At 42.4% G+C, this 25,660-nt stretch overlaps 1 protein-coding gene across 1 annotated transcript; it reads left to right on the top strand.

Annotated features, from left to right (window-relative positions):
- Positions 1–7,240: 7,240 nt before the first annotated feature.
- On the top strand, positions 7,241–24,653 carry LOC123993855 (high-affinity choline transporter 1-like). The gene is made up of 9 exons (XM_046296317.1): positions 7,241–7,372; positions 7,895–8,085; positions 8,402–8,515; positions 16,028–16,183; positions 16,300–16,448; positions 16,594–16,725; positions 20,029–20,239; positions 20,626–20,843; positions 23,303–24,653. The coding sequence occupies exons 2-9, from the start codon at positions 7,902–7,904 to the stop codon at positions 23,519–23,521; spliced, it is 1,383 nt and encodes a 460-aa protein (XP_046152273.1). The 5' UTR covers positions 7,241–7,372; positions 7,895–7,901; the 3' UTR covers positions 23,522–24,653.
- Positions 24,654–25,660: the final 1,007 nt, after the last annotated feature.

The raw sequence follows: 25,660 nt of genomic DNA on the forward strand, positions 1-25,660 counted from the left end.
TCTCTCTCTCCAGTTCCCTCTCCCTCTCCAGTTCTCTCTCTCTCTCTCTCTCTCTCTCTCTCTCTCTCTCTTCTCTCTCTCTCTCCAGTTCCCTCTCTCTCTCCAGTTCCTCTCTCTCTCTCTCTCTCTCTCTCTCTCTCCAGTTCCCTCGCTCTTCTCTCTCCAGTTCCCTCGCTCTTCTCTCTCCAGTTACCTCGCTCTTCTCTCTCCAGTTCCCTCGCTCTCTCCAGCAGAGAACAGCATGTGTTTTGTATCACTAATATTTAGTCAATTGGAAGCACAGTGCAGAGGAGACAGTGGACGTGCTGTAAGAGATGCTTGGTGTTGTTCAGCTCTGGCTGTATCCTCTGTCAGGCTTCTGTTCATCCTTTAGATACCTGCATGTCGTGCTTTACTGGTGTCAGAATCAACCTCTGGTTATGTGTTGGACCGGGCAGATTTCTCTCTCTGGTGTATCACTGCTGGAGTCTGAGTCAGTGGGATGTTTTAGGTTGAGTGAGTCAGTGGGATGTTTTAGGTTGAGTGAGTCAGTGGGATGTTGATTGAAAGAGACTGTATTTAATCGACTGAATGAATGAACCCAGAGGTTCTAACACCTGCCTCCCCCTCCCTGAAAAGAAGGGAGTAGAAAACAACATCACCACAGAGGACAACATCACCACAGAGGACAACATCACCACAGAGGACAACATCACCACAGAGGACAACATCACCACAGAGGACAACATCACCACAGAGGACAACATCACCACAGAGGACAACATCACCAGAAGAGCTGCTTTCTGTCATATTTTTTTGTGCGTTCCTATTTGAAGACTGGAGCCATGCTTTTGTTATTTAAACCAGGAAGTGTATTTAGTTTCAATAACATCTGTTTTGTTGTGATTTTGCTTCCGCGTCCTACCCACTGACCACCTCTACTGAGCCCCTTTAGTTACTGATGAAGTAAAGGTCAGAAAGTGTCAGATCTCACTTCTAACCTTTCAGTTTGACCCTTGAACTTTGACATATGATGTCCTGTAGATTTTGAAAGCCCTTCAGACTGATTAATCAGCTCCTAACATATCGCACAGCTCGTGGCTTGCACATTTCAAACCTGCCACACTGATAGGGAATACTACACAAGAAACTCCCGTATAGAAGATTCAACTACACTGAACAAAAATACAAAACACAACATGCAACAATTTCTAAGATTTTACTGAGTAACAGTTCATATAAAGAAATCAGTCAATTTAAATCCATTTGTTAGGCCCTGATATATGGATTTCATGGCTGGGAATACAGATATGCATCAGATCACAGATACCTTGGTCTGCAGTTGGATATACTGAGGCTGGTTGGACATACTGCCAAATTCTAACAAACGACTTTGGAGGAGACTTGTGCTAGAGAAATTAACATTAAATTCTCTGGCAACAGCTCTGGTGGACATTCCTGCGGTCAGCATGCCAATTGCACGCTCCCTCAACAGCACATTTTAGAGTGGCCTTTTGTCCCCTGCACAAGGTGCATCTATGTAATGATCATGCTGTTTAATCAGCTTCTTGATATGCCACACCTGTCAGGTGAATGTATTTTCCTGGCAGAGGAGAAATGCTCACTAACAGGGATGTCAACAGATTTGTGAGAAGAAGAAAAATGCGTAAAAAGTTTTTTGTGCGTAAAGAACATTTCTGGGATCTGTTATTTCCACTCATGAAACATGGGACCAAATCTTTACATGTTGTGTTTATATTTTATTCAGTGTAGACACCCTGTGGGGTTGTACCTCACCGTAGGTCAGTGTAGACACCCTGTGGGGTTGTACCTCGCCGTAGGTCAGTGTAGACACCCCGTAGGGTTGTACCTCACCGTAGGTCAGTGTAGACACCCTGTGGGGTTGTACCTCGCCGTAGGTCAGTGTAGACACCCTGTAGGGTTGTACCTCACCGTAGGTCAGTGTAGACACCCTGTGGGGTTGTACCTCGCCGTAGGTCAGTGTAGACACCTTGTGGGGTTGTACCTTACCGTAGGTCAGTGTAGACACCCTGTGGGGTTGTACCTCACCGTAGGACAGTATCCAGCAGGGTAGCCTAGTGGTTAGAGCGTTGGACTAGTAACCGAAAGGTTGCAAGTTCGAATCCCTGAGCTGACAAGGTACAAATCTGTCGTTCTGCCCCTGAACAGGCAGTTAACTCACTGTTCCTAGGCCGTCATTGAAAATAAGAATTTGTTCTTAACTGACTTGCCTAGTAAAATAAAGGTTAAAAAAAAAGTAAAAATCCATGACCAGCCCCTTCACGCAGGCCTTCTTAGGTAGACATCATAGCACTTGATTTGTTTTATTCACCCGTTTCTAATTCTGGTGTTTTTTAGTGTAGCTCTCTCATTCTGGCTGCACCTCCCTAACCTCTGACCCTAACCTCTGATCCTGTATCGTGTTCTACAGAAGCCAGGGAACCATTTGGTTTGTAGGGTGAGGTTATTAAAAAATACAAATAAAAGTTATTTGAATTATGAAACAATTGAAGGAATATTGAATGAGCCTTGAAGATAATGTGGATTTGTTAGTTTCAGGTGGTGTGTGAGTTTTGAGTGATTATAATGCGAAGGGAGTTAGGATACGGTCCTATCTGTACTTGGCGAGTTTGGTCTGCTCTAAACCACGCCCTCTCTGAGATCTTTAGAATGTTTATCAAACCTGTTTAGAAGTTTATGGTTTACATCAACGTCCTCCATCTTGTCAGAAAGCTGTTCTCACCCACAGAGCAACACTTTTATTACAATACGTCTGATGTTACGGGTCATCTCTCTGGCCAAACACAGCTCTGTAATCTCCCTCTGGAACAGTCCTGTGTCCCTGTAGGTTTAGTTTATTGTCCCCTTTTCTTGGTATCTATTTTGTTTTGATTTGGAGATGGTTCCGAGCTTCTAAATCAGTGTAGTTGAACAACAGGCCTTCTCTTCTGACTCTTGCCACGGTGACAACATTGACAACAGGTGAAAAATCCTTTCTGCATATTATTATTAGCTGTAAAAAAGTAACAAAAATACATGTATTTATTGTGTACAAAATGTTCAATAAAAAAACGGATGGAAAATTTGTTTTTTTTGTATTTTTGTTCTTCACAGTAGACATAGTTAAATCATCTCTGTCCAAGATATTATAGTTAAATCATCTCTGTCCAAGATTTATAGTTAAATCATTTACATTTATAGTCATTTCCAAGACATTATAGTTAAATCATCTTATCCAAGATATTATAGTTAAAATCTCCAAGATATTATAGTTAAATCATCTCTCTCCAAGATATTATAGTTAAATCATCTCTCTCCAAGACATTATAGTTAAATCATCTCCAAGACATTATAGTTAAATCATCTCTCTCCAAGATATTATAGTTAAATCATCTCTCTCCAACATATTATAGTTAAATCATCTCTCTCCAAGACATTATAGTTAAATCATCTCTCCAAGATATTATAGTTAAATCATCTCCAAGACATTATAGTTAAATCATCTCTCTCCAGGACATTATAGTTAAATCATCTCCAAGACATTATAGTTAAATCATCTCTCTCCAAGATATTATAGTTAAATCATCTCTCTCCAGGACATTATAGTTAAATCATCTCTCTCCAAGATATTATAGTTAAATCATCTCTCTCCAGGACATTATAGTTAAATCATCTCTTTCCAAGATATTATAGTTAAATCATCTCTCTCCAAGATATTATAGTTAAATCATCTCTCTTCAAGATATTATAGTTAAATCATCTCTCTCCAAGATATTATAGTTAAATCATCTCTCTTCAAGATATTATAGTTAAATCATCTCTCTCCAATATATTATAGTTAAATCATCTCTCTCCAGGACATTATAGTTAAATCATCTCTCTTCAAGATATTATAGTTAAATCATCTCTCGTTTGCGAGCAAGGAAGCCTACAAACTTGATTCAGTTCCACCAGCTCTGTCAGGAGGAATGGGCCAACATTCATCCAACTTATTGTGGGAAGCTTGTGGAAGGCTACCTGAAATGTTTGACCGAATTTAAACCATTTAAAGGCAAGGCTACCAAATACGATTTGAGTGTATGTAAACTTCTGACCCGCTGGGAATGTGACGAAAGAAATAAAGCTGACATTTCATATTCTTAAAATAAAGTGGTGATCCTAACTGACCTAAAACAGAGCATTTTTTACTCAGATTCAAAGTCAGGAATTGTGAAAAACTGAGTTTAAATGTATTTGGCTAAGGTGTATGTAAACTTCCGACTTCTACTGTATGTGCTCTCGTGGGTCATTGACAGTTGAGGGTAAAATAAGATGCTTTTTGTTGGTAGGTCAAAAACCATCTCTGTTGTTGGCCTTATTGGAAGACATACAACTCGTTGTTTAGGCTATCCCCAAGTAGTGCATCTGGCTACCTTGAGGTTGATTTGGCCAGTCTGTCTCTATTCTGTTAAGGAACAGTAAACTTATTCTATTGAACATTTTCTACAGGCTAAAATGTTGTGGAAATAATCAGAATTGGTTGGTAACATAGGTAAGATGTTTTATATTCATTATATGTTTGTAAGTTACTTCTCATCAGAATGTTATTTGTGTATAATACTGTGGCGGGGTTGCAGTTATCTGTTCTAGGTCAAGACTAAGTTGCATGGGCCGCAGAGAGGGGAGAGGTCAAAGTGTCATCATGTGTAAACATATCTTTTGCTCCACTGTGTGTGTGCCAGTCACTCCCTACTTTTCCCAGCGGGGAAAAGAGGGTGGCAGTGTCTGGAATCATTCTATGCTCCCTCTAATGTTGTCCCTATCTTAACCTATAGCAATCATTCTCCTCTCCGTGAGTTTGTCCAGGATTGGTTGTATTTCGAATTGGTTGTATCTAAATGACAATTTGATATATGCCTGTTGATATGGAGGGTTGGTTTATGGTTCTGAGGTTGAGAGAGGAGACAAAGCTGAACAATGAATTATGTCGATGCTGTCTTATCCTGTGTATCTTTGCTATAAAGGATCCCATTTGCCATTATGTTGGGACTCTCAACTTTTCTTTAGAGATACTGAACTGTTGAAAGTCAAAATGCTATTGCAATGTGGAAGGGGCTCTCAGAGAATTCATTGATAGACACTGAATCGATCTGAGAGTCACAGGGTTATGATAGAGCTCATATAATTAAAGATGGACTTTGATAAATAACTCTGACTCTGTGTGTGTGGTTTGCTCCCATGATTTGGTAAATAGAGGAAATTTCCATGACAAAAGTCTCTTAGCCGCATAGTCTCCATCCTATTTTTAAAGCTGAAGGTTTTGAGAGTTTGTGTAAAATTGTGTCCCTTGTGTTTGGATAGCCGGCAGTGCGCAAAGCCTCGATATGGAAGTGTTCTCCAGAATGGATCTTTCAGAGTACCATTCGGTCATTCGATAGGGAAGTGTTCTCCAGAATGGATCTTTCAGAGTACCATTCGGTCATTCGATAGGGAAGTGTTCTCCAGAATGGATCTTTCAGAGTACCATCGTTTGATAGGGAAGTGTTCTCCAGAATGGATCTTTCAGAGTACCATTCGTTGGATAGGGAAGTGTTCTCCAGAATGGATCTTTCAGAGTATCATTCGGTCATTCGGTAGGGAAGTGTTCTCCAGAATGGATCTTTCAGAGTACCATTCGGTCATTCGATAGGGAAGTGTTCTCCAGAATGGATCTTTCCAGGTCAGTACCATTCTCCAGAATGGATCATTCATTCGGTCATTCGATAGGGAAGTGTTCTCCAGAATGGATCTTTCAGAGTACCATCGTTGGATAGGGAAGTGTTCTCCAGAATGGATCTTTCAGAGTATCATTCGGTCATTCGATAGGGCAGTGTTCTTCAGAATGGACCTTTCAGAGTACAATTTTTGGTTCGACAGGGAAGTGTTCTCCAGAAAGCATCTTTCAGAGTACCATTCAGTCGTTCGATAGGGAAGTGTTCTCCTCTCGTCTTCGGTCAATACTAGATTATTTAACATATACAGCTGCAGACTGTGAATGTGTAGTCTTGTAGTTTTCTTAACCATTTAATGCGTGGGTACTGCATCCTCACCTCCTCTGGTCTATATTTAAATTGCCAACCATTTCAACATGTAGCTACAACTCTATGCTCTCTGGTCTATAGTGTAGTAGCCATTTCAACATGTAGCTACAACTCTATGCTCTCTGGTCTATAGAGTAGTAGCCATTTCAACATGTAGCTACAACTCTATGCTCTCTGGTCTATAGAGTAGTAGCCATTTCAACATGTAGCTACAACTCCATGCTCTCTGGTCTATAGTGTAGTAGCCATTTCAACATGTAGCTACAACTCTATGCTCTCTGGTCTATAGAGTAGTAGCCATTTCAACATGTAGCTACAACTCTATGCTCTCTGGTCTATAGAGTAGTAGCCATTTCAACATGTAGCTACAACTCCATGCTCTCTGGTCTATAGTGTAGTAGCCATTTCAACATGTAGCTACAACTCTATGCTCTCTGGTCTATAGAGTAGTAGCCATTTCAACATGTAGCTACAACTCTATGCTCTCTGGTCTATAGAGTAGTAGCCATTTCAACATGTAGCTACAACTCTATGCTCTCTGGTCTATAGTGTAGTAGCCATTTCAAGCGTGGGGACTCCCATCCCTGCGATTTCTTGACTAAATGTACATTTTGTCACGAGTGCTATTCAAGCACTGCTATTCAAGCACTGCTATTCAAGCACTCGGGGGGGAAAAGGTGCGTTCCCTCCTTTTGTTGTAATGTCTGTTCTCACATGGGCGTGGCCAACGACTTGGTTAAGACTTCATATGAAAAACAATTCTCTCATTTAGAAGGCTAACATCACATCTTCTCACAAATAGTTTCATATTTAATCATATCAGTTCCCCAACATTTAGAAGTGAATCTGATCACTGAGAATTATACACATTCAGATATACAGTTATGTCGTTCTATTGCCCTTAGTTACATTGCAAATCTTTAACAAATTCAACAGGATTGTTCTTTAAGTGCCCATTGACCATTCCAACTGGTTGGAATATTGTTTCATTATTAAACCATGTTATGCTAAGGTTTGGCCAAGTCTCTCTGTGTGTTCCACAGTCACACAATCCACTCTCAATATTTCAGTTTTTACAACCGGTCATAAAATGAATTGGAAGAAGAGAAGAGGAAAATCTGGTTTCTATAATTCATGCAAGTCATGACAGGAGCAATAGCTAACGATGCCCAGAGGGTCCCTGTTAAGAGCATAGGTTGGGGCAAGGAGAGGGACGGAAGCAATACTGTTACATTGTTGCCGTACCAGGATCACTCAGTGGGGCTCTGCCAGGCTGCTGGATTTGCTGTGGACAAGGAGGAGGTCAAAGGGGGGTGAGTGTAACCTGTGTGAAATGCCTAGCTAGTTAGCAGTGCGCGCTAGACTAGTAGGGTTTCAATTGGTGATGTCACTCGCTCTGAGACCTTGAAGTAGTTGTTTTGAGAGTTTGTGTAAAGCCTAGATTTGGGGACGGAGAGGGACGGAAGCAGTACTGGTACACAGGGGGTGTTACTGGACTTATTACTGGAATAATACCACTTTCTGCCACACCTGACTATAACTGTAGTAGGCATGTCATATCCACCTGCTGTATATTGAGCGCAGGAGCCAAATACACGCACGCACACACGCGCACACGCACACGCACACGCACACACACACACACACACACAAACACACACACACACACACAGAGGAGACAGACTAACACAGCAACCCAGAGAGTTAGAGACAGAACACAAACTCTCCTCTCCTGTGCTCTCTCCTCTCGTGTGTGAGTTGGCTACATGCATGTTGTCGACATTGCTCTGGATGCTGGTGGAAGTCTTATATCTTGATGTGTGTGTGTGTGATAGACTCAGGATGGCTCTGGATGTTGGTGGCGCGGTGGCAGTGGTGGTCTTCTATGTCCTGATCCTGGCCATAGGGATCTGGGCCTCCAGGAAGTCCAAGAAGGAGGAGGAGAAATGTGTGGGCAGCAAGAGTGAGGTCAACATGATAGGAGGACGCAATATCAACGTTTTGGTGGGGGTTTTCACTATGACAGGTGAGTCCTCTCTCTCTGTGTGTGTGTGTGTGTGTGTGTGTGTGTGTGTGTGTGTGTGTGTGTGTGTGTGTGTGTGTGTGTGTGTGTGTGTGTGTGTGTGTGTGTGTGTGTGTGTGTGTGTGTGTGTGTGTGTGTGTGTGTGTGTGTGTGTGTGTGTGTGTAACAGAAACAGTACTTCAGCCTGGAGATGTCGGGGAAGATGTAACAACGTGTCATACCTTAGAGTAAACAGTAATGCTGTGACTGATATACATTTTCCAGTAATGTGTTGTTCATTGAGATGTTTGTGCTCAAGACTGTGTATCTGTTGTCATAGCGACGTGGGTTGGAGGGGGCTACATCATGGGCACTGCAGAGGCTGTCTACTCCCCCTCTCAAGGTCTCATCTGGGCTTTGGGGCCGCTGGCTTATCTTATCACCTTCCTATTGGGTAAGAAGCACGAAGAGAGCTTATCTGCAGTCAGCTGCACTGCTTGCATTAGCATGAGCTACACAACATCCACTAACACAGGTAGTTAGTATTAGCGACACACCGTCTACCCATACAGGTTGCAAGCATTAGTATTAACAACATGATAGCATTAGCATTAGCAACACACCATCCACTAAACACAGGTTGTTAGCATTTGCAACATACCATCCACTAACACAGGTTGTTAGCATTAGCAACATACCATCCACTAACACAGGTTGTTAGCATTAGCAACACACCATTGACTAAACACACTAAGGGAGTGAACCACAGGAGACTGCTATAATGAGTGTTTCCCTAAAAGCTGTCTGGGTTTAAAGATCTTATATTGTACAGAAAGTGAATAGCTTAATCAATTGATAGTGACAGAATTAGATAACTTCCCAAGCAAAGTCCATGTTTTGTCTCCTCGGTTGTAGACGGTTGTAGCACAGCCTTTGAATGTCAAAGAAATGAAACAATGATATCCTCATATGTATCGGTGTCACGTCTTTTCCGGGTACTTTACAGCTCGTTTCTCGCATAAAGCATCACGAACCAAATCAGATCCATTTTATTTTATTAAAAATGTTAAACTATGAATGTGATCTTTGCCATTTTCTTTAAAACACAAAAACCACTGGGCCTCAAGGGACCCCCCTTCAAGCTAATGAACAGCCATTCTGACTGCAACATTCTAAAAGTGTAATTAATACATTTCATATATGCTATCGCTAAAATAATCATTTGTGTGTATTTATTAAGGTCTAAGGTAATATTAGAATACAATTCTTATTTTATTTCACATAACACAATAGCATTTTCATTGGTTTATGTTACTGTAGGCTATATGTAAAAACACAACTCACAAAAAAAACACAATTTCAAATGTTCAATCAATTTCTATTTGTGGAGTGCCTTTGTTACAACTATGAAACAAAAAATGTATGTGTTGGAACACAGTAACAGCTTCTTGTTATAACTCCAAAATAAAACAAATACACCAACCACCAAGATGCACGATCAGCAAGACGCGCAGTCAAATGATAGCATCATCAGCAGTCGAAACATCATTATTAGCGCCAAGTGTGCTTGATAAATAATGAATGAAAGCAATAATGACATTATAATGAATATAAGTGTCGATATGACAGCAGTCATACTATGTATACGTCGGATACCATGGCGAATTTGTCTGTTTCTTTGTCATCAAAGTGGGAAGGAATGAATGGTCCTTGGCTACAGGAAACGGAGGGCTAAACACATCAATGGGGCTGTAGTGGTGCGGGTTGAGAGACTGGCAATTTCTACAGCTGCACCATCGAGAGCATCCTGGCCAGGTGCATCGCCGCCTGTTATGGCAACTGCTCGGAATCCGACCGCAAGGCACTACAGACGGTAATGCGTACGGCCCAGTACATCACTGGGGCCAAGCTTCCTGCCATCCAGGACCTATATACTAGGCGGTGTCAGAGGAAGGCCCATGTGACAAATACAATTTGATTTGATATCTCTGGAGAGACCTGAAAATAGCTGTGCAGTGACACTCCCCATCCAACCTGACAGAGCTTGAGAGGATCTGCAGAGAAGATTGGGAGAAACTCTCCAAATACAGGTGTGCCAAGCTTGTGTGCCAAGCACCGTACCCAAGAAGTCTTGAGGCTAAAATCGCTGCCAAAGGTGCTTCAATAAAGTAGTGCGTAAAGGGTCTGAATTCTTATGTAAATGTAACATGTTCTAATTCACCCATCATATTTACTTCATTTATTTCATCTGTTTTAGATGTGTGAAATTAGTTTCGGTGTAGTTTAGGTTCAGTTACGAGGTAATTATGGGAGTGATTATCAACCGCTCACGGCACATTCCACTGTCAGGCGGGAGCAGGCCCTAATGTCAGGGGAAGGAGTGGAGCAGGCCCTACTGTCAGGGGAAGGAGTGGAGCAGGCCCTACTGTCAGGGGAAGGAGTGGAGCAGGCCCTACTGTCAGGGGAAGGAGTGGAGCAGGCCCTACTGTCAGGGGAAGGAGTGGAGCAGGCCCTACTGTCAGGGGAAGGAGAGGAGCAGGCCCTACTGTCAGGAGAAGGAGTGGAGCAGGCCCTAATGTCAGGGGAAGGAGTGGAGCAGGCCCTAATGTCAGGGGAAGGAGTGGAGCAGGCCCTACTGTCAGGGGAAGGAGTGGAGCAGGCCCTAATGTCAGGGGAAGGAGTGGAGCAGGCCCTACTGTCAGGGGAAGGAGTGGAGCAGGCCCTACTGTCAGGGGAAGGAGTGGAGCAGGCACTACTGTCAGGAGAAGGAGTGGAGCAGGCACTACTGTCAGGGGAAGGAGTGGAGCAGGCCCTAATGTCAGGAGAAGGAGGAGCAACCGAGGGAAGACGATTCAAAAATGACATGCTCTCCTTAAACTGGTTATAACTGTTTGTGAAATTAAGATTCTAACACCGACAGTGTGTTGTATAGACTTATTTAGGACAAGTCAAGGACGGAGGGTAAAAGCCATTGGTTAGGCAGCACAAAAAAATAGTTTGGATCATGTGACTCAGACCACACTAAATAGCGTATAGCCTATGGATCATGTGACTCAGACCACACTAAATAGCGTATAGCTTATGGATCATGTGACTCAGACCACACTAAATAGCGTATAGCTTATGGATCATGTGATTGAGACCACACTAAATAGCCTATAGCCTATGGATCATGTGATTGAGACCACACTAAATAGCCTATAGCCTATGGATCATGTGATTGAGACCACACTAAATAGCCTATAGCCTATGGATCATGTGACTCAGACCACACTAAATAGCGTATAGCCTATGGATCATGTGACTCAGACCACACTAAATAGCGTATAGCCTATGGATCATGTGACTCAGACCACACTAAATAGCGTATAGCCTATGGATCATGTGACTCAGACCACACTAAATAGCGTATAGCCTATGGATCATGTGATTGAGACCACACTAAATAGCCTATAGCCTATGGATCATGTGATTGAGACCACACTAAATAGCGTATAGCCTATGGATCATGTGACTCAGACCACACTAAATAGCCTATAGCCTATGGATCATGTGACTCAGACCACACTAAATAGCGTATAGCCTATGGATCATGTGACTCAGACCACACTAAATAGCCTATAGCCTATGGATCATGTGACTCAGACCACACTAAATAGCGTATAGCCTATGGATCATGTGACTCAGACCACACTAAATAGCGTATAGCCTATGGATCATGTGACTCAGACCACACTAAATAGCGTATAGCCTATGGATCATGTGACTCAGACCACACTAAATAGCCTATAGGCCACTTGATATTGCGCATCCAGCAGAGAATCAGGGATGAGGGGTGGCATCGGGCACACATCGATATATAGCCTAATAAGCAACTCATTCTAAAACACTGAGAAATATTGGAATTCCATCAATTACAAATGACTAGATTTAAGAAAATACTAAACCCTCCCGTTGACTGAAATTGAAAAAGCATGCCCCTCCCCTATTTTCCCCCAGGTCCCCATTCTGTACATTTAGATCCATCCCTAACACAGGTACACAGGTACACAGATACACAGGTACACAAGTACCCAGATACACAGGTACCCAGGTACACAGTGTCGTGGAAATTTCCTCTATTTACCAAATCTGTCCCTGTACAGGGATCAACATCAGCGGAACTTTCAGAGTGACAACTAATAGTACTCGATACAACTCAAACTTTCATTAAAACACACATGCAGGGTACTCAATTAAAGCTACACTCGTTGTGAATCTAGCCAACATGTCAGATTTTTAAAAGGCTTTTCAGCGAAAGCATGAGAAGCTATTATCTGATAGCATGCAACCCCCCCAAAAACCTAAAGGGGACGTAAACAAAATAATTAGCGTAGCCAGCGCTACACAAAACGCAGAAATAAAATATAAAACATTCATTACCTTTGACGAGCTTCTTTGTTGGCACTCCTATATGTCCCATAAACATCACAATTGGGTCTTTTTTTCGATTAAATCCGTCCATGTATACCCAAAATGTCCATTTATGAAGCTCGTCTGATCCAGGAAAAAGCACCTTTCCAAAACGCAACGTCATTTTTTAAAATTCTAAAAGTTGCCTATAAACTTTGACAAAACACTTCAAACTACTTTTGTAATCCAACTTTAGGTATTAGTAAACGTTAATAATCGATCAAATTGATCACGGGGCGATCTGTATTCAATAGCAGCAAGTCTTAAAATCATGGTCCATATTCTCTCTTTCATAACTTGCCCCGGTGTACTCGATGACAGGAAGTGCCTATTTCTCATTTCACCAAGGATTAACTGTAAACTGGGCCCTATCTATTTTCCCATGCCAAAGACAATACAGAGACTGGCGGAGGGATATTTTTTTTGAACAGTTTTCCTTGGGATTTTGCCTGCTACACACGTTCTGTTATAATCACAGACATTATTTAACCAGTTGTAGAAACTTCAGAGTGTTTTCTATCCACACATACTAATCATATGCATATACTATATTCCTGGCATGAGTAGCAGGACGTTGAAATTTTGCGTGATATTTAACAAAAAGCGGGAAAAAAATCATAGCCTAGAAACACATAGCCCGACAGCATAGGCATAATTTATCGTTCAGCTTTGCTCTCTTCTCAAACTTCTCAAACTCAGAACCATAAACAAATCCTCCTCAATATGAAGTCCAAAGAGCTGTCACTGCCAGTGAATCAAGCCATCATTAGGCTGACAAATCAAAACAAACCCATCAGAGAGATAACAAAAACATGAGGTGTGGCCAAATCAACTATTTGGTACATTCTTAAAAAGAAAGAATGCAGCGGTGAGCTCAGGAACACCAAAAGGCCTGTAAGATCACGGAAAACAACTGTGGTGGTTGACAGAATCATTCTTTCCCTGGTGAAGAAAAACCTCTTCACAACAGTTGACCAGATGAAGAACACCCTCCAGGAGGCAGGTGTATCTGTGTGTCAACAATCAAGAGAAGACTTCACCTGAGTAAATACAGACGGTTTATCACTAGATGTAAACCATTGGTAAACCTCAAAAACAGGAAGACCAGATTAGAGTTGGCCAAAGACATCTAAAAAGCCTGTACAGTTCTGGAACAACATCCTGTGGTCAGATGAGACAAAGATCAACTTGTACCAGAATGATGGGAAGTGAAGAGTATGGAGAAGGGCAGATACTGCTCATGAAGCATACCACCTCATCTGTGAAGCATGGTGGAGGTGGTGTTATGGGGTGGGCATGTATGGCTGTCAATGGAACTGGTTCCTTGTATTTATTGATGACTGCTGACAAAAGCAGCAGGATGAATGATGTGTTTAGGGCTATATTATCTGCTCAGATTCAGCCAAATGCTTAAACATTTATTGGACAGTGCTTCACAGTGCAGATGGACAATGACCCGAAGTACACTGCGAAAGCAACCCCAATACTTTTTTGTGGTAAAGAAGTGGAATGTTCTGCAATGGCCAAGTCAATCACCTGACCTGAATCCAATTGAGCTTCCGTTTCACTTGCTGAAGGCAAAACGCCCAATGAACAAGCAGGAACTGAAGACCGCTGCAGTAAAGGCCAGGCAGAGCATCACGAGGGGAAAAACACAGCATCTGGTGATGTCTATGGGTTCCAGACTTCAGGCAGTCATTGACCGTAAAGGATTTGCAACCAAGTCTTAAAACTCACAATTTATTTTATGATTATGTTAGTTTGTCCAATTACTTTTGAGACCTGACTGTAGTACTGGACCCTGTACTATATACAGTAGAGAGGCTATATACAGCAGAGAGGCTATATACAGCAGAGAGGCTATATACAGTAGAGAGGCTATATACAGTAGAGAGGCTATATACAGTAGAGAGGCTATATACAGTAGAGAGGCTATATACAGCAGAGAGGCTATATACAGGAGAGGCTATATACAGCAGAGAGGCTATATACAGCAGAGAGGCTATATACAGCAGAGAGGCTATATACAGTAGAGAGGCTATATACAGTAGAGAGGCTATATACAGTAGCGAGGCTACATACAGCAGAGAGGCTATATACAGAGAGAGGCTATATACAGTAGAGAGGCTATATACAGTAGAGAGCTATATACAGTAGAGAGGCTATATACAGTAGAGAGGCTATATACAGTAGCGAGGCTATATACAGTAGAGGCTATAGGGCTATATATATACAGTAGAGAGGCTATATACAGTAGAGAGGCTATATACAGTAGAGAGGCTATATACAGTAGAGAGGCTATATACAGCAGCGAGGCTATATACAGCAGAGAGGCTATATACAGTAGAGAGGCTATATACAGTAGAGAGGCTATATACAGTAGAGAGGCTATATACAGTAGAGAGGCTATATACAGTAGAGAGGCTATACAGACACCGGTTAGTCAGGCTGATTGAGGTAGTATGTACATGTAGATATGGTTAAAGTGACTATACATATATGATGAACAGAGAGTAGCAGTAGCGTAAAAGAGGGGTTGGAGGGTGGTGGGACACAATGCAGATAGCCCGGTTAGCTAATGTGCGGGAGCACTGGTTGGTCGGCCAATTGAGGTTGTATGTAAATGAATGTAGAGTTAAAGTGACTATGCATATATGATAAACAGCGAGTAGCAGTAGCGTAAAAGAGGGGTTGGTGGGTGGTGGGACACAATGCAGATAGTCTGGGTAGCCATTTGATTACCAGTTCACGAGTCTTATGGCTTGGGGATAAAAACTGTTGAGAAGCCTTTTTGTCCTAGACTTGGCACTCCGGTACCGCTTGCCATGCGGTAGTAGAGAGAACAGTCTATGACTGGGGTGGCTGGGGTCTTTGACAATTTTTAGGGCCTTCCTCTGACACCGCCTGGTGTAGAGGTCCTGGATGGCAGGCAGCTTAGCCCCAGTGATGGTGTTCAACCTTCCCAAGTTCTCTCACGTCACCCCGCTCCTCCGCTCTCTCCACTGGCTTCCAGTTGAAGCTCGCATCCGCTACAAGACCATGGTGCTTGCCTACGGAGCTGTGAGGGGAACGGCACCTCAGTACCTCCAGGCTCTGATCAGGCCCTACACTCAAACAAGGGCACTGCGTTCATCCACCTCTGGCCTGCTCGCCTCCCTACCACTGAGGAAGTACAGTTCCCGCTCAGCCCAGTCAAAACTGTTCGCTGCTCTGGCCCCCCAATGGTGGAACAAACTCCCTCACGACGCCAGGACAGTGGAGTCAATCACCACCTTCCGGAGACACCTGAAACCCCACCTCTTTAAGGAATACCTAGGATAGGATAAGTAATCCTTCTCACCCCCCCTTTAAGATTTAGATGCACTATTGTAAAGTGACTGTTCCACTGGATGTCATAAGGTGAATGCACCAATTTGTAAGTCGCTCTGGATAAGAGCGTCTACACGTCTACACAGAAAGATGTGGGATTTCATTACCGTATCTTTTATCAGTTTTCTGTTTCTGTGTCCAACAGCAGGGCTATTTTTTGCTAAGCCAATGAGATCACAGCGCTACGTGACGATGATGGACCCGTTTCAGCATCGCTATGGAAACTCGATCACCATCGCGTTGCTGCTTCCCGCACTGATTAGTGACGTGCTCTGGGTGGCCTGCATCCTCAATGCCCTGGGTCAGTAACCCCTGACCTCTGACCCTAACACTCAAAACTAATGGTTGGCTATTGATTAACTCTGCATCCAAACAATGTATTTGAAACATGTGTGTGTGTGCGTGCGTGTGTTGCAGGAGGGATGATGAGTGTGATTCTGGGCTTGTCCTCGTACTATTCCATTGCTCTGTCTGCAGCAGTAGCCATCACCTACACACTGATGGGAGGGCTCTACTCTGTGGCCTACACAGACGTCATCCAACTCTTCTTCATGTTCATCGCTCTGGTGAGAGAAACAGAGAGGTTTTTCCACTTCTCAGTAGATTAGATGTATGCATTACATCAGTTCTGGGTTATATTAGGTTGATTCTGCAGTATAATGTAAAGCCCAGTGTAAAGTGCAATATGAATAGTGTGGTTTTGTTTTTCAGTGGCTCTGCGTTCCCTTTCTGGTTCTCAACCCAGCATCCTCGGAGGTCACACTCGCAGCCCTTTTCAACCGATCACAGCAGGCGCCCTTGATGGGCGAACTTGAAGTTGGAACATGCTGGGAAATGGATAGATGAGCTGCTTTTATTGGTTAGATTTTTGTATTGTTTGTGTGTGTGTGCATCAGATTGCTTGTTGATTCAGTGTGGAGGGACAAACCAGTAGATGAGGACTTTAGGTAGAGTTTAGGGTTAAGTAGCTAGGGTAGGTAGTTAGGGTATCTACAGTGCCTTGCGAAAGTATTCGGCCCCCTTGAACTTTGCGACCTTTTGCCACATTTCAGGCTTCAAACAAAGATTCAAAACTTTTTTTTTTTTTTTTCCCCCAATTTTTCAGTTTTTGATTTGTTAAAAAAGTTTGAAATATCCAATAAATGTCGTTCCACTTCATGATTGTGTCCCACTTGTTGTTGATTCTTCACAAAAAAATACAGTTTTATATCTTTATGTTTGAAGCCTGAAATGTGGCAAAAGGTCGCAAAGTTCAAGGGGGCCGAATACTTTCGCAAGGTTAAGTAGTTAGGGTAAGTAGTTAGGGTTAAGTAGTTAGGGTTAAGTAGTTAGGGGTAAGTAGTTAGGGTAAGTAGTTAGGGTAAGTAGTTAGGGTAAGTAGTTAGGGTAAGTAGTTAGGGGTAAGTAGTTAGGGGTAAGTAGTTAGGGTTAAGTAGTTAGGGTAAGTAGTTTGGGTTAAGTAGTTAGGGTTAAGTAGTTAGGGTAAGTGTAGGGTTTGTTTTGGTAGAAATTGGTTGTGAGGATTAAACTGCATTTCTGAAATGGTTTTGTTCAAATCTTTCCCACCACCATTTTGTCTGGAACCTCCACTAGGGGTTCTCATGAGTAAAAGAGGGTCCTGAAAGATGGCCTCAAATGTGCACATTAGCAAAATAAATTGTTTCATGATATATTATGTATGTTATGAACCATACATTTTAAATTTGAGTCCCAACATGAGGTAAAGAATTTACAACCAAAGTCCTGGAATGTCTTTAACATGTCAACTATAGACGACGCAGGGTTGTTGGCACCTTAACTGGGGAGGACAGGCTCGTGTTAATGGCTGGATTAGAATAGGTGGAATGGGATCTAATAAATCAAACACATGGTTTCTATGTGTTTGGTACCATTCCATTCACTCCGTTCCAGCCATCATATATCTACACTACATTGTATCTCTACAGTAAATCATATCGACACTACATCATATATCTAATATACATCATATCTACACTACATCGTATTTCTACTAAATCATATCTCTACACTACATCATATCTCTACACTACATCATATATCTACACTACATCATACATCTACACTACATCATATCTCACTACATTGTATCTCTACACTACATTGTATCTCTACACTACATTGTATCTCTACACTACATTGTATCTCTACACTACATTGTATCTCTACACTACATCGTAACTCTACACTACATCGTAACTCTACACTACATCATATCTCACTACATTGTATCTCTACACTACATCATATATCTCTACTACATCATATCTCACTACATTGTATCTCTACACTACATTGTATCTCTACACTACATCGTAACTCTACACTACATCATATCTCACTACATTGTATCTCTACACTACATCATATATCTCTACTACATCATATCTCTACACTACATTGTATCTCTACACTACATCGTATCTCACTACATCGTATCTCTACACTACATCATATATCTACACTACATCATACATCTACACTACATCATATCTCACTACATTGTATCTCTACACTACATCATATATCTCTACTACATCATATCTCACTACATTGTATCTCTACACTACATCATATATCTCTACTACATCATATCTCACTACATTGTATCTCTACACTACATCATATATCTACACTACATCATACATCTACACTACATCATATCTCACTACATTGTATCTCTACACTACATCATATATCTCTACTACATCATATCTCACTACATTGTATCTCTACACTACATCATATATCTACACTACATCATACATCTACACTACATCATATCTCACTACATTGTATCTCTACACTACATCATATATCTCTACTACATCATATCTCACTACATTGTATCTCTACACTACATCATATATCTACACTACATCATACATCTACACTACATCATATCTCACTACATTGTATCTCTACACTACATCATATATCTCTACTACATCATATCTCACTACATTGTATCTCTACACTACATCATATATCTACACTACATCATACATCTACACTACATCATATCTCACTACATTGTATCTCTACACTACATCATATATCTCTACTACATCATATCGCACTACATTGTATCTCTACACTACATCATATATCTACACTACATCATACATCTACACTACATCATATCTCACTACATTGTATCTCTACACTACATCATATATCTACACTACATCATATCTCTACACTACATCATATCTCACTACATTGTATCTCTACACTACATCATATATCTACACTACATCATATCTCTACACTACATCATGTCTCTACACTACATCATATATCTACACTACATCATATCTCTACACTACATCATATATCTACACTACATCATACATCTACACTACATCATATCTCACTACATTGTATCTCTACACTACATCATATATCTACACTACATCATATCTCTACACTACATCATATCTCACTACATTGTATCTCTACACTACATCATATATCTCTACTACATCATATCTCACTACATTGTATCTCTACACTACATCGTATATCTCTACTACATCATATCTCACTACATTGTATCTCTACACTACATCGTATATCTCTACTACATCATATCTCACTACATTGTATCTCTACACTACATCATATATCTCTACTACATCATATCTCACTACATTGTATCTCTACACTACATCATATCTCACTACATTGTATCTCTACACTACATCATACATCTACACTACATCATATCTCACTACATTGTATCTCTACACTACATCATATATCTCTACTACATCATATCTCACTACATTGTATCTCTACACTACATCATATCTCACTACATTGTATCTCTACACTACATCATACATCTACACTACATCATATCTCACTACATTGTATCTCTACACTACATCGTATCTCTACACTACATCATATATCTCTACTACATCATATCTCACTACATTGTATCTCTACACTACATCATATCTCACTACATTGTATCTCTACACTACATCATACATCTACACTACATCATATCTCACTACATTGTATCTCTACACTACATCGTATCTCTACAGTACATTATATATTTCTACAGTACGATGCATCACATGGCTGCTTTAAGACTAATGACCTCTATTTGTGGAGTGTGTATGTATGTGGATGATTGTGTGCGTGTTGTTTGTGCATCTCTGTGTGTTGCAGGCATTGGGAGGCCTGTCCTACCAGGCTCTGTATCAGCGTATCCTGTCTGCAGTATCGTCTACTCAGGCTCAGGTCACCGGCTTCGCTGCAGCCGGAATAGTCATCATCATGGGAGTACCCTCGGTCATCATAGGAGCAGTGGCAGCCTCCACAGGTGCCCAGACAGACAGACAGTCAGTCAGCCAGTCAACCAGCCAGTGGGTTGGTCAGTCAACTAGGCAGTCGATCAGTCAACCAGGCAATCGGTCAGTTGATCAATCAGTAAGTCAGTCAACCAGCCAGTCAACCAGTCAGTCCGTCATTCAGTCAACCAGCAAGTCGGTCAGTCAGTCGGTCGGTCAGTTGATATATCAGTAAGTCAGTCAAACAGTCAGTCCTTAAGTCAGTCAGTCGGTCAGTTGGTTGGTCAGTTGGTCAGCCAGTCAGTCCGTCAGTTAACAGTCAGCTATCCAACCAGTCAGTCACTCCTCCCTGCCATCCCATTTGCAGACTGAACCCTCTCTTTACTCCTTCCTCTCTCTCACTTCTCTACCCCAACAGACTGGAACCAGACAGGGTACGGCCTGCCCTCTCCATTTGACTGTGGAGAGGCAGGCAAGGTGCTGCCTCTGGCCCTGCACTACCTCACCCCTCCCTGGGTGTCTGTGGTGGGCATCGGGGCCGTGGCTGCAGCTGTCATGTCCTCCATGGACTCTGTCCTCCTCTCCTCCGCATCCATGTTCACTCACAACATCTACAAGCGCACTCTCAAGGCACAGGTGTGTGTGTGTGGGGGGGGTTTCTATTAACTGAAAGTATGAATAATTTGCTTGTGAAAATTGCTGTTATGTCATTCAAGAAAAGTATACACGTTACAGTGCATTCAGAAAGTATTCAGACCCCTTGACTTTTTCCACATTGTTACGTTACAGCCTTATTCTAAAATGGATTAAATCGTTTTTTCCCCCTCATCAATCTACGCACAATACCTCATAATGATAAAGCAAAAACAGAAATATCACATTTACAGAAGTAATCAGACCCTTTTCTCAGTACTTAGTTGAAGCACCTTCGGCAGCGATTACAGCCTCGAGTCTTCTTGGGTATGACGCTACAAGCTTGTATTTGGGGGACACACCTGTATATGGGGAGTTTCTTCCATTCTTCTCTGCAGATCCTCTCAAGCTCTGTCAGGTTGGATGTGTAGTGTCACTGCACAGCTATTTTCAGGCCTCTCTTTTCGGTCCGTTTCAAGTCTGGACTCTGGCTGGACCACTCAAGCACATTCAGAGTCTTGTCCCGAAGCCACTCCTGCATTGTCTTGGCTGTGTGCTTAGGGTCGTTGTCCTGTTGGAAGTTGAACCTTTGCCCCAGTCTGAGTTCCTGAGCGCTCTGGAACAGGTTTTCATCAAGGATCTCTCTGCTCCCTTCATCTTTCCCTCGATCCTGACTAGTCTCCCGGTTTTTGCCACTGAAAAACATACCCACAGCACAATACTGCCACCACCATGCTTCACCGTAGGGATGGTGCCAGGTTTTCTCCAGACGTGACACATGGCATTCAGGCCAAAGAGTTCAGTCTTGGTTTCATCAGAGCAGATAATCTTGCTTCTTATGGTCTGAAAACCCTTTAGGTGCCTTTTGGCAAACTCCAAGTGGGCTGTCGTGGCTTTCGTCTGGTGACTCTCCATAAAGGCCTGATTGTTGGAGTGCTGCAGAGATGGTTGTCCTTCTGGAAGGTTCTCCCATCTCCACAGGAAGAGTCTTGTTAGTTCCAAGCTAATTACAAACATCTTCCGTTTAAGAATTATGAGGCCACTGTGTTTTTGGGCAGCTTCAATGCTGCAGAAATGTTTTGGTACCCTTCCCAGATCTGTGCCTTTGACACAATCCTGACACAATCCTCTAACGACAATTTCCTTCAACCTCATGACTTGGTTTTTGCTTTGACATGCACTGTCAACTGTGGGATGTTATATAGACAGGTGAGTGCTCTTCCAAATCATGTCAAATTAATTGAATTTACCACAGGTGGACTCCAATCAAGTTGTAGAACATCTCAAGGATGATCAATGGAAACAGGATGCACCTGAGCTCAATTTTGAGTCTCATAGCAAAGGGTCTGAAAATGTATGTAAATAAGGGATGTTATTTTTTATTTTGCAAAAACTTCTAGAAGCCTGTTTTTGCTTTGTCATTATGGGGTATTGTGTGGAGATTGATGAGGAAACAATATAATTTAATACATTTTAGAATAAATCTGTAACAGAACAAAATGTTGAAAAAGTAAATGGGTCTGAATACTTTCCGAATGCCCTGCATGTGACCCCCCCACACCCTCTGTCTCTCTCTGTCTCTCTCTCTGTCTCTCTCTCTGTCTCTCTCTCTCTGTCTCTCTCTCTCTCTCTCTCTCTCTCTCTCTCTCTCTCTCTCTCTCTCTCTGTCTCTCTCTGTCTCTCTCTCTCTGTCTCTGTCTCTCTCTCTCTGTCTCTCTCTGTCTCTCTCTCTCTCTCTCTCTCTCTCTCTCTCTCTCTCTCTCTCTCTCTCTCTCTCTCTCTGTCTCTCTGTCTGTCTCTCTCTCTCTCTCTGTCTCTGTCTCTGTGTCTCTCTCTCTCTCTCTCTCTCTCTCTCTCTCTCTCTCTCTCTCTGTCTCTCTCTCTCTCTCTCTCTCTCTCTCTCTCTGTCTCTCTCTCTCTCTGTCTCTGTCTCTCTCTCTCTCTCTCTCTCTCTCTCTCTCTCTGTCTCTCTCTCTCTCTCTCTCTCTCTCTCTCTCTGTCTCTGTCTCTGTCTCTGTCTCTGTCTCTCTCTCTCTCTCTCTCTCTCTCTCTCTCTCTCTCTCTCCCTCTCTCTCTCTCTGTCTCTCTCTCTCTCTCTCCCCCCCTCTCTCCCCTCCCCCTACCTCTCTCTCTCTCTCTCTCTCTCTGTCTCTCTGTCTGTCTCCTGTCTCTCTCTCTCTCTCTCTCTCTCCCTCTCTCTCTCTCTCTCTCTCTCTCTCTCTCTCTCTCTCTGTCTCTGTCTCTGTCTCTCTCTCTCTCTCTCTCTCTCTCTCTCTCTCTCTCTCTCTCTCTCTCTCTCTCTCTCTCTCTCTCTCTCTCTCTCTCTCTCTCTCTCTCTCTCTCTCTCTCTCTCAGGCGTCGGACAGGGAGTGTGTGTGGTGATCCGTGTCAGTGTGTTGCTGGTGGGTCTGGCTGGTACAGGCCTGGCATTTGCTGAGGACAGTGTGTTTGCCTTCTGGCAGATCAGTGGAGACCTCATCTACTGCGTGGTCTTCCCCCAGCTGATCTGTGTTCTTCACTGCCGCTGTGCTAATGGCTACGGTGCTACCGCTGGTTACCTTGTGGCAGTCACTCTGAGGCTGCTAAGTGGAGAGCCTCTCATCCGGCTTCCAACGGCCCTCCTGTTCCCTGGTTGGAGGGAGGAGTCATCCGCCAGTACTTCCCCTTCAGGACTCTGGTGATGTTGTCGTCTCTTGTGTGTATCCCCCTAACCTCCAGCCTGGCCACCCTGGCCTTCAGCCACCGCCTGCTGCCCCGCTCTTGGGACCTGTTGGCTGCACCGGGGGAGGAGGAGAGGGGAAAGGAGGGTGACGATGGGAAACCTGCTGTCACCGAAAATCTCCTGGCCATCTCCAGCACCAGCTGCTAGGAACAGAGGGAGGGAGGGGTACGCTGGGAGTCAAGCAGCAACTTCTCCCCCCTAAGGATGGGCAGGGGTGTTCGTGTGTTTCTTCACTGTCTAATCATGCCATGGGGTTGTTTAGTGACAGACGTGTATCTAAATCTATCGCTTGACAGTTTCATTTTAGAGAGACAAATAACCATGTTGTTATAGCAAAATGCTATATATCCTCCTCACTCTCAGAGAAAGAAGTAGTACTACTAGGTTTTACACAGTTAAAAGTAATAAATAATTACATTATTTTTTATAAAGAACTGTATAAATTATACAATTGATACATCAATATCACATTTTTAAAGTCATTAAATACAGTAATATGAGATCTGTTTGTAAAACATTTACTTTAACATTTTTGTTTATTAACAGATGCTCTTATGCAGAGTGACTTACAGTTAGTGCGTTCATTTTAAGCTAGCTAGGTGAGACAACCACATATCACTGTCAAATATACAGGGTACGAACATTCCATTCCAGCTAAACAATGGTTATATAGTGTTTCTGAGAATTCAAATATTTTACACACTTGAAGTTACCCATGATGAGCAATCTTTTCTCATGAAAAAGCACACATGAAAAATTGGTGGAAAAAGCATTTTGGAATTAAACTCTTCAATAACACTGCTTAAGGAGGGAGAAGTAATTGCTTGGAGGGGCTAATGAGTACCGAATAACTGCGCTGTTATTGTGACTGTCTAAGCATTGAGTATTTGGTATAGGGTCAAGGGTCATAGTTAGCTTTAATCTCTGGAAAGATTTTCAGTAATATGTTTTCCTGCATCTTCATTGTGTAATCTCTCTCTGCCATGTATGTACAGGCTACTCTGTCTTGCTTCAGAGTAGCTTATAGCCAAAATATCACCATAGAAACGTGGAGGCAATTATTTATTATAAAGACTTCCTCATTATGCTTTCTCCTGTTCTATTGGTTTTCTTTCATATTCATTGTCTGGCAGCCAAAGGCATTATCATATTATCAACCCGTGATAGTGTAGTTGTTGCGTCTTTAAATCCCTTCTCCTTTTACATTTCTAATGGATATTTCCATCTCTGTCCATGTAACCGCTCACATATGCAGTGGGCATTTTAGAAAGGTGTTTTGCCTCAAATTGCATTTCAGAACATTTTACGAGTAGGCCTACCGACGTGCGTACATTGCCGCGCCTAAAATTTGAGTAAATAATAGTTGACCATAAATTGAAGTTAAACATTCAAATCTGTTCCATCAGCCTTGTTAATTGATACAGCGTATACCTCCACTACACTACTTTGATACAGTGGGGAGAACAAGTATTTGTCACACTGCCGATTATGCAGGTTTTCCTACTTTCAAAGCATGTAGAGGTCTGTAGTTTTAATCATAGGTACACTTCAACTGTGAGAGACGGAATCTAAAACAAAAATCCAGATAATCACGTTGTATGATTTTTAAGTAATTCATTTGCATTTTATTGCTTGACATAAGTATTTGATACATCAGAAAAGCAGAACCTAACATTTGGTACAGAAACCTTTGTTTGCAATTACAGAGATCATACATTTCCTGTAGTTCTTGACCAGGTTTGCACACACTGCAGCAGGGATTTTGGCCCACTCCTCCATACAGACCATCTCCAGATGCTTCAGGTTCCAGGGCTGTCACTGGGCAATACGGACTTTCAGCTCCCTCCAAACATTTTCTATTGGGTTCAGGTCTGGAGACTGGCTAGGCCACTCCAGGACCTTGAGATGCTTCTTACGGAGCCACTCCTTAGTTGCCCTGTGTTTCGGGTCATTGTCATGCTGGAAGACCCAGCCACGACCCATCTTCAATGCTCTTACTGAGGGAAGCAGGTTGTTGGCCAAGATCTCGAGATACATGGCCCCATCCATCCTCCCCTCATAACGGTGCAGTCGTCCTGTCCCCTTTGCAGAAAAGCAT

This window comes from Oncorhynchus gorbuscha, linkage group LG13 (genome assembly GCF_021184085.1).
Source record: "Oncorhynchus gorbuscha isolate QuinsamMale2020 ecotype Even-year linkage group LG13, OgorEven_v1.0, whole genome shotgun sequence".
Classification (NCBI taxonomy): Eukaryota; Metazoa; Chordata; class Actinopteri; order Salmoniformes; family Salmonidae; genus Oncorhynchus; species Oncorhynchus gorbuscha.

Bases quoted from the DNA above. Each gene is read 5' to 3' on its own strand.
- LOC123993855 (XM_046296317.1), top strand. From the start codon at position 7,902: ATGGCTCTGGATGTTGGTGGCGCGGTGGCAGTGGTGGTCTTCTATGTC. The intron at 8,516-16,027 runs GTAAGAAGCACG...TGTGTCCAACAG, and splicing joins TCTTATCACCTTCCTATTGG to CAGGGCTATTTTTTGCTAAG. The intron at 16,184-16,299 runs GTCAGTAACCCC...CGTGTGTTGCAG, and splicing joins CTGCATCCTCAATGCCCTGG to GAGGGATGATGAGTGTGATT.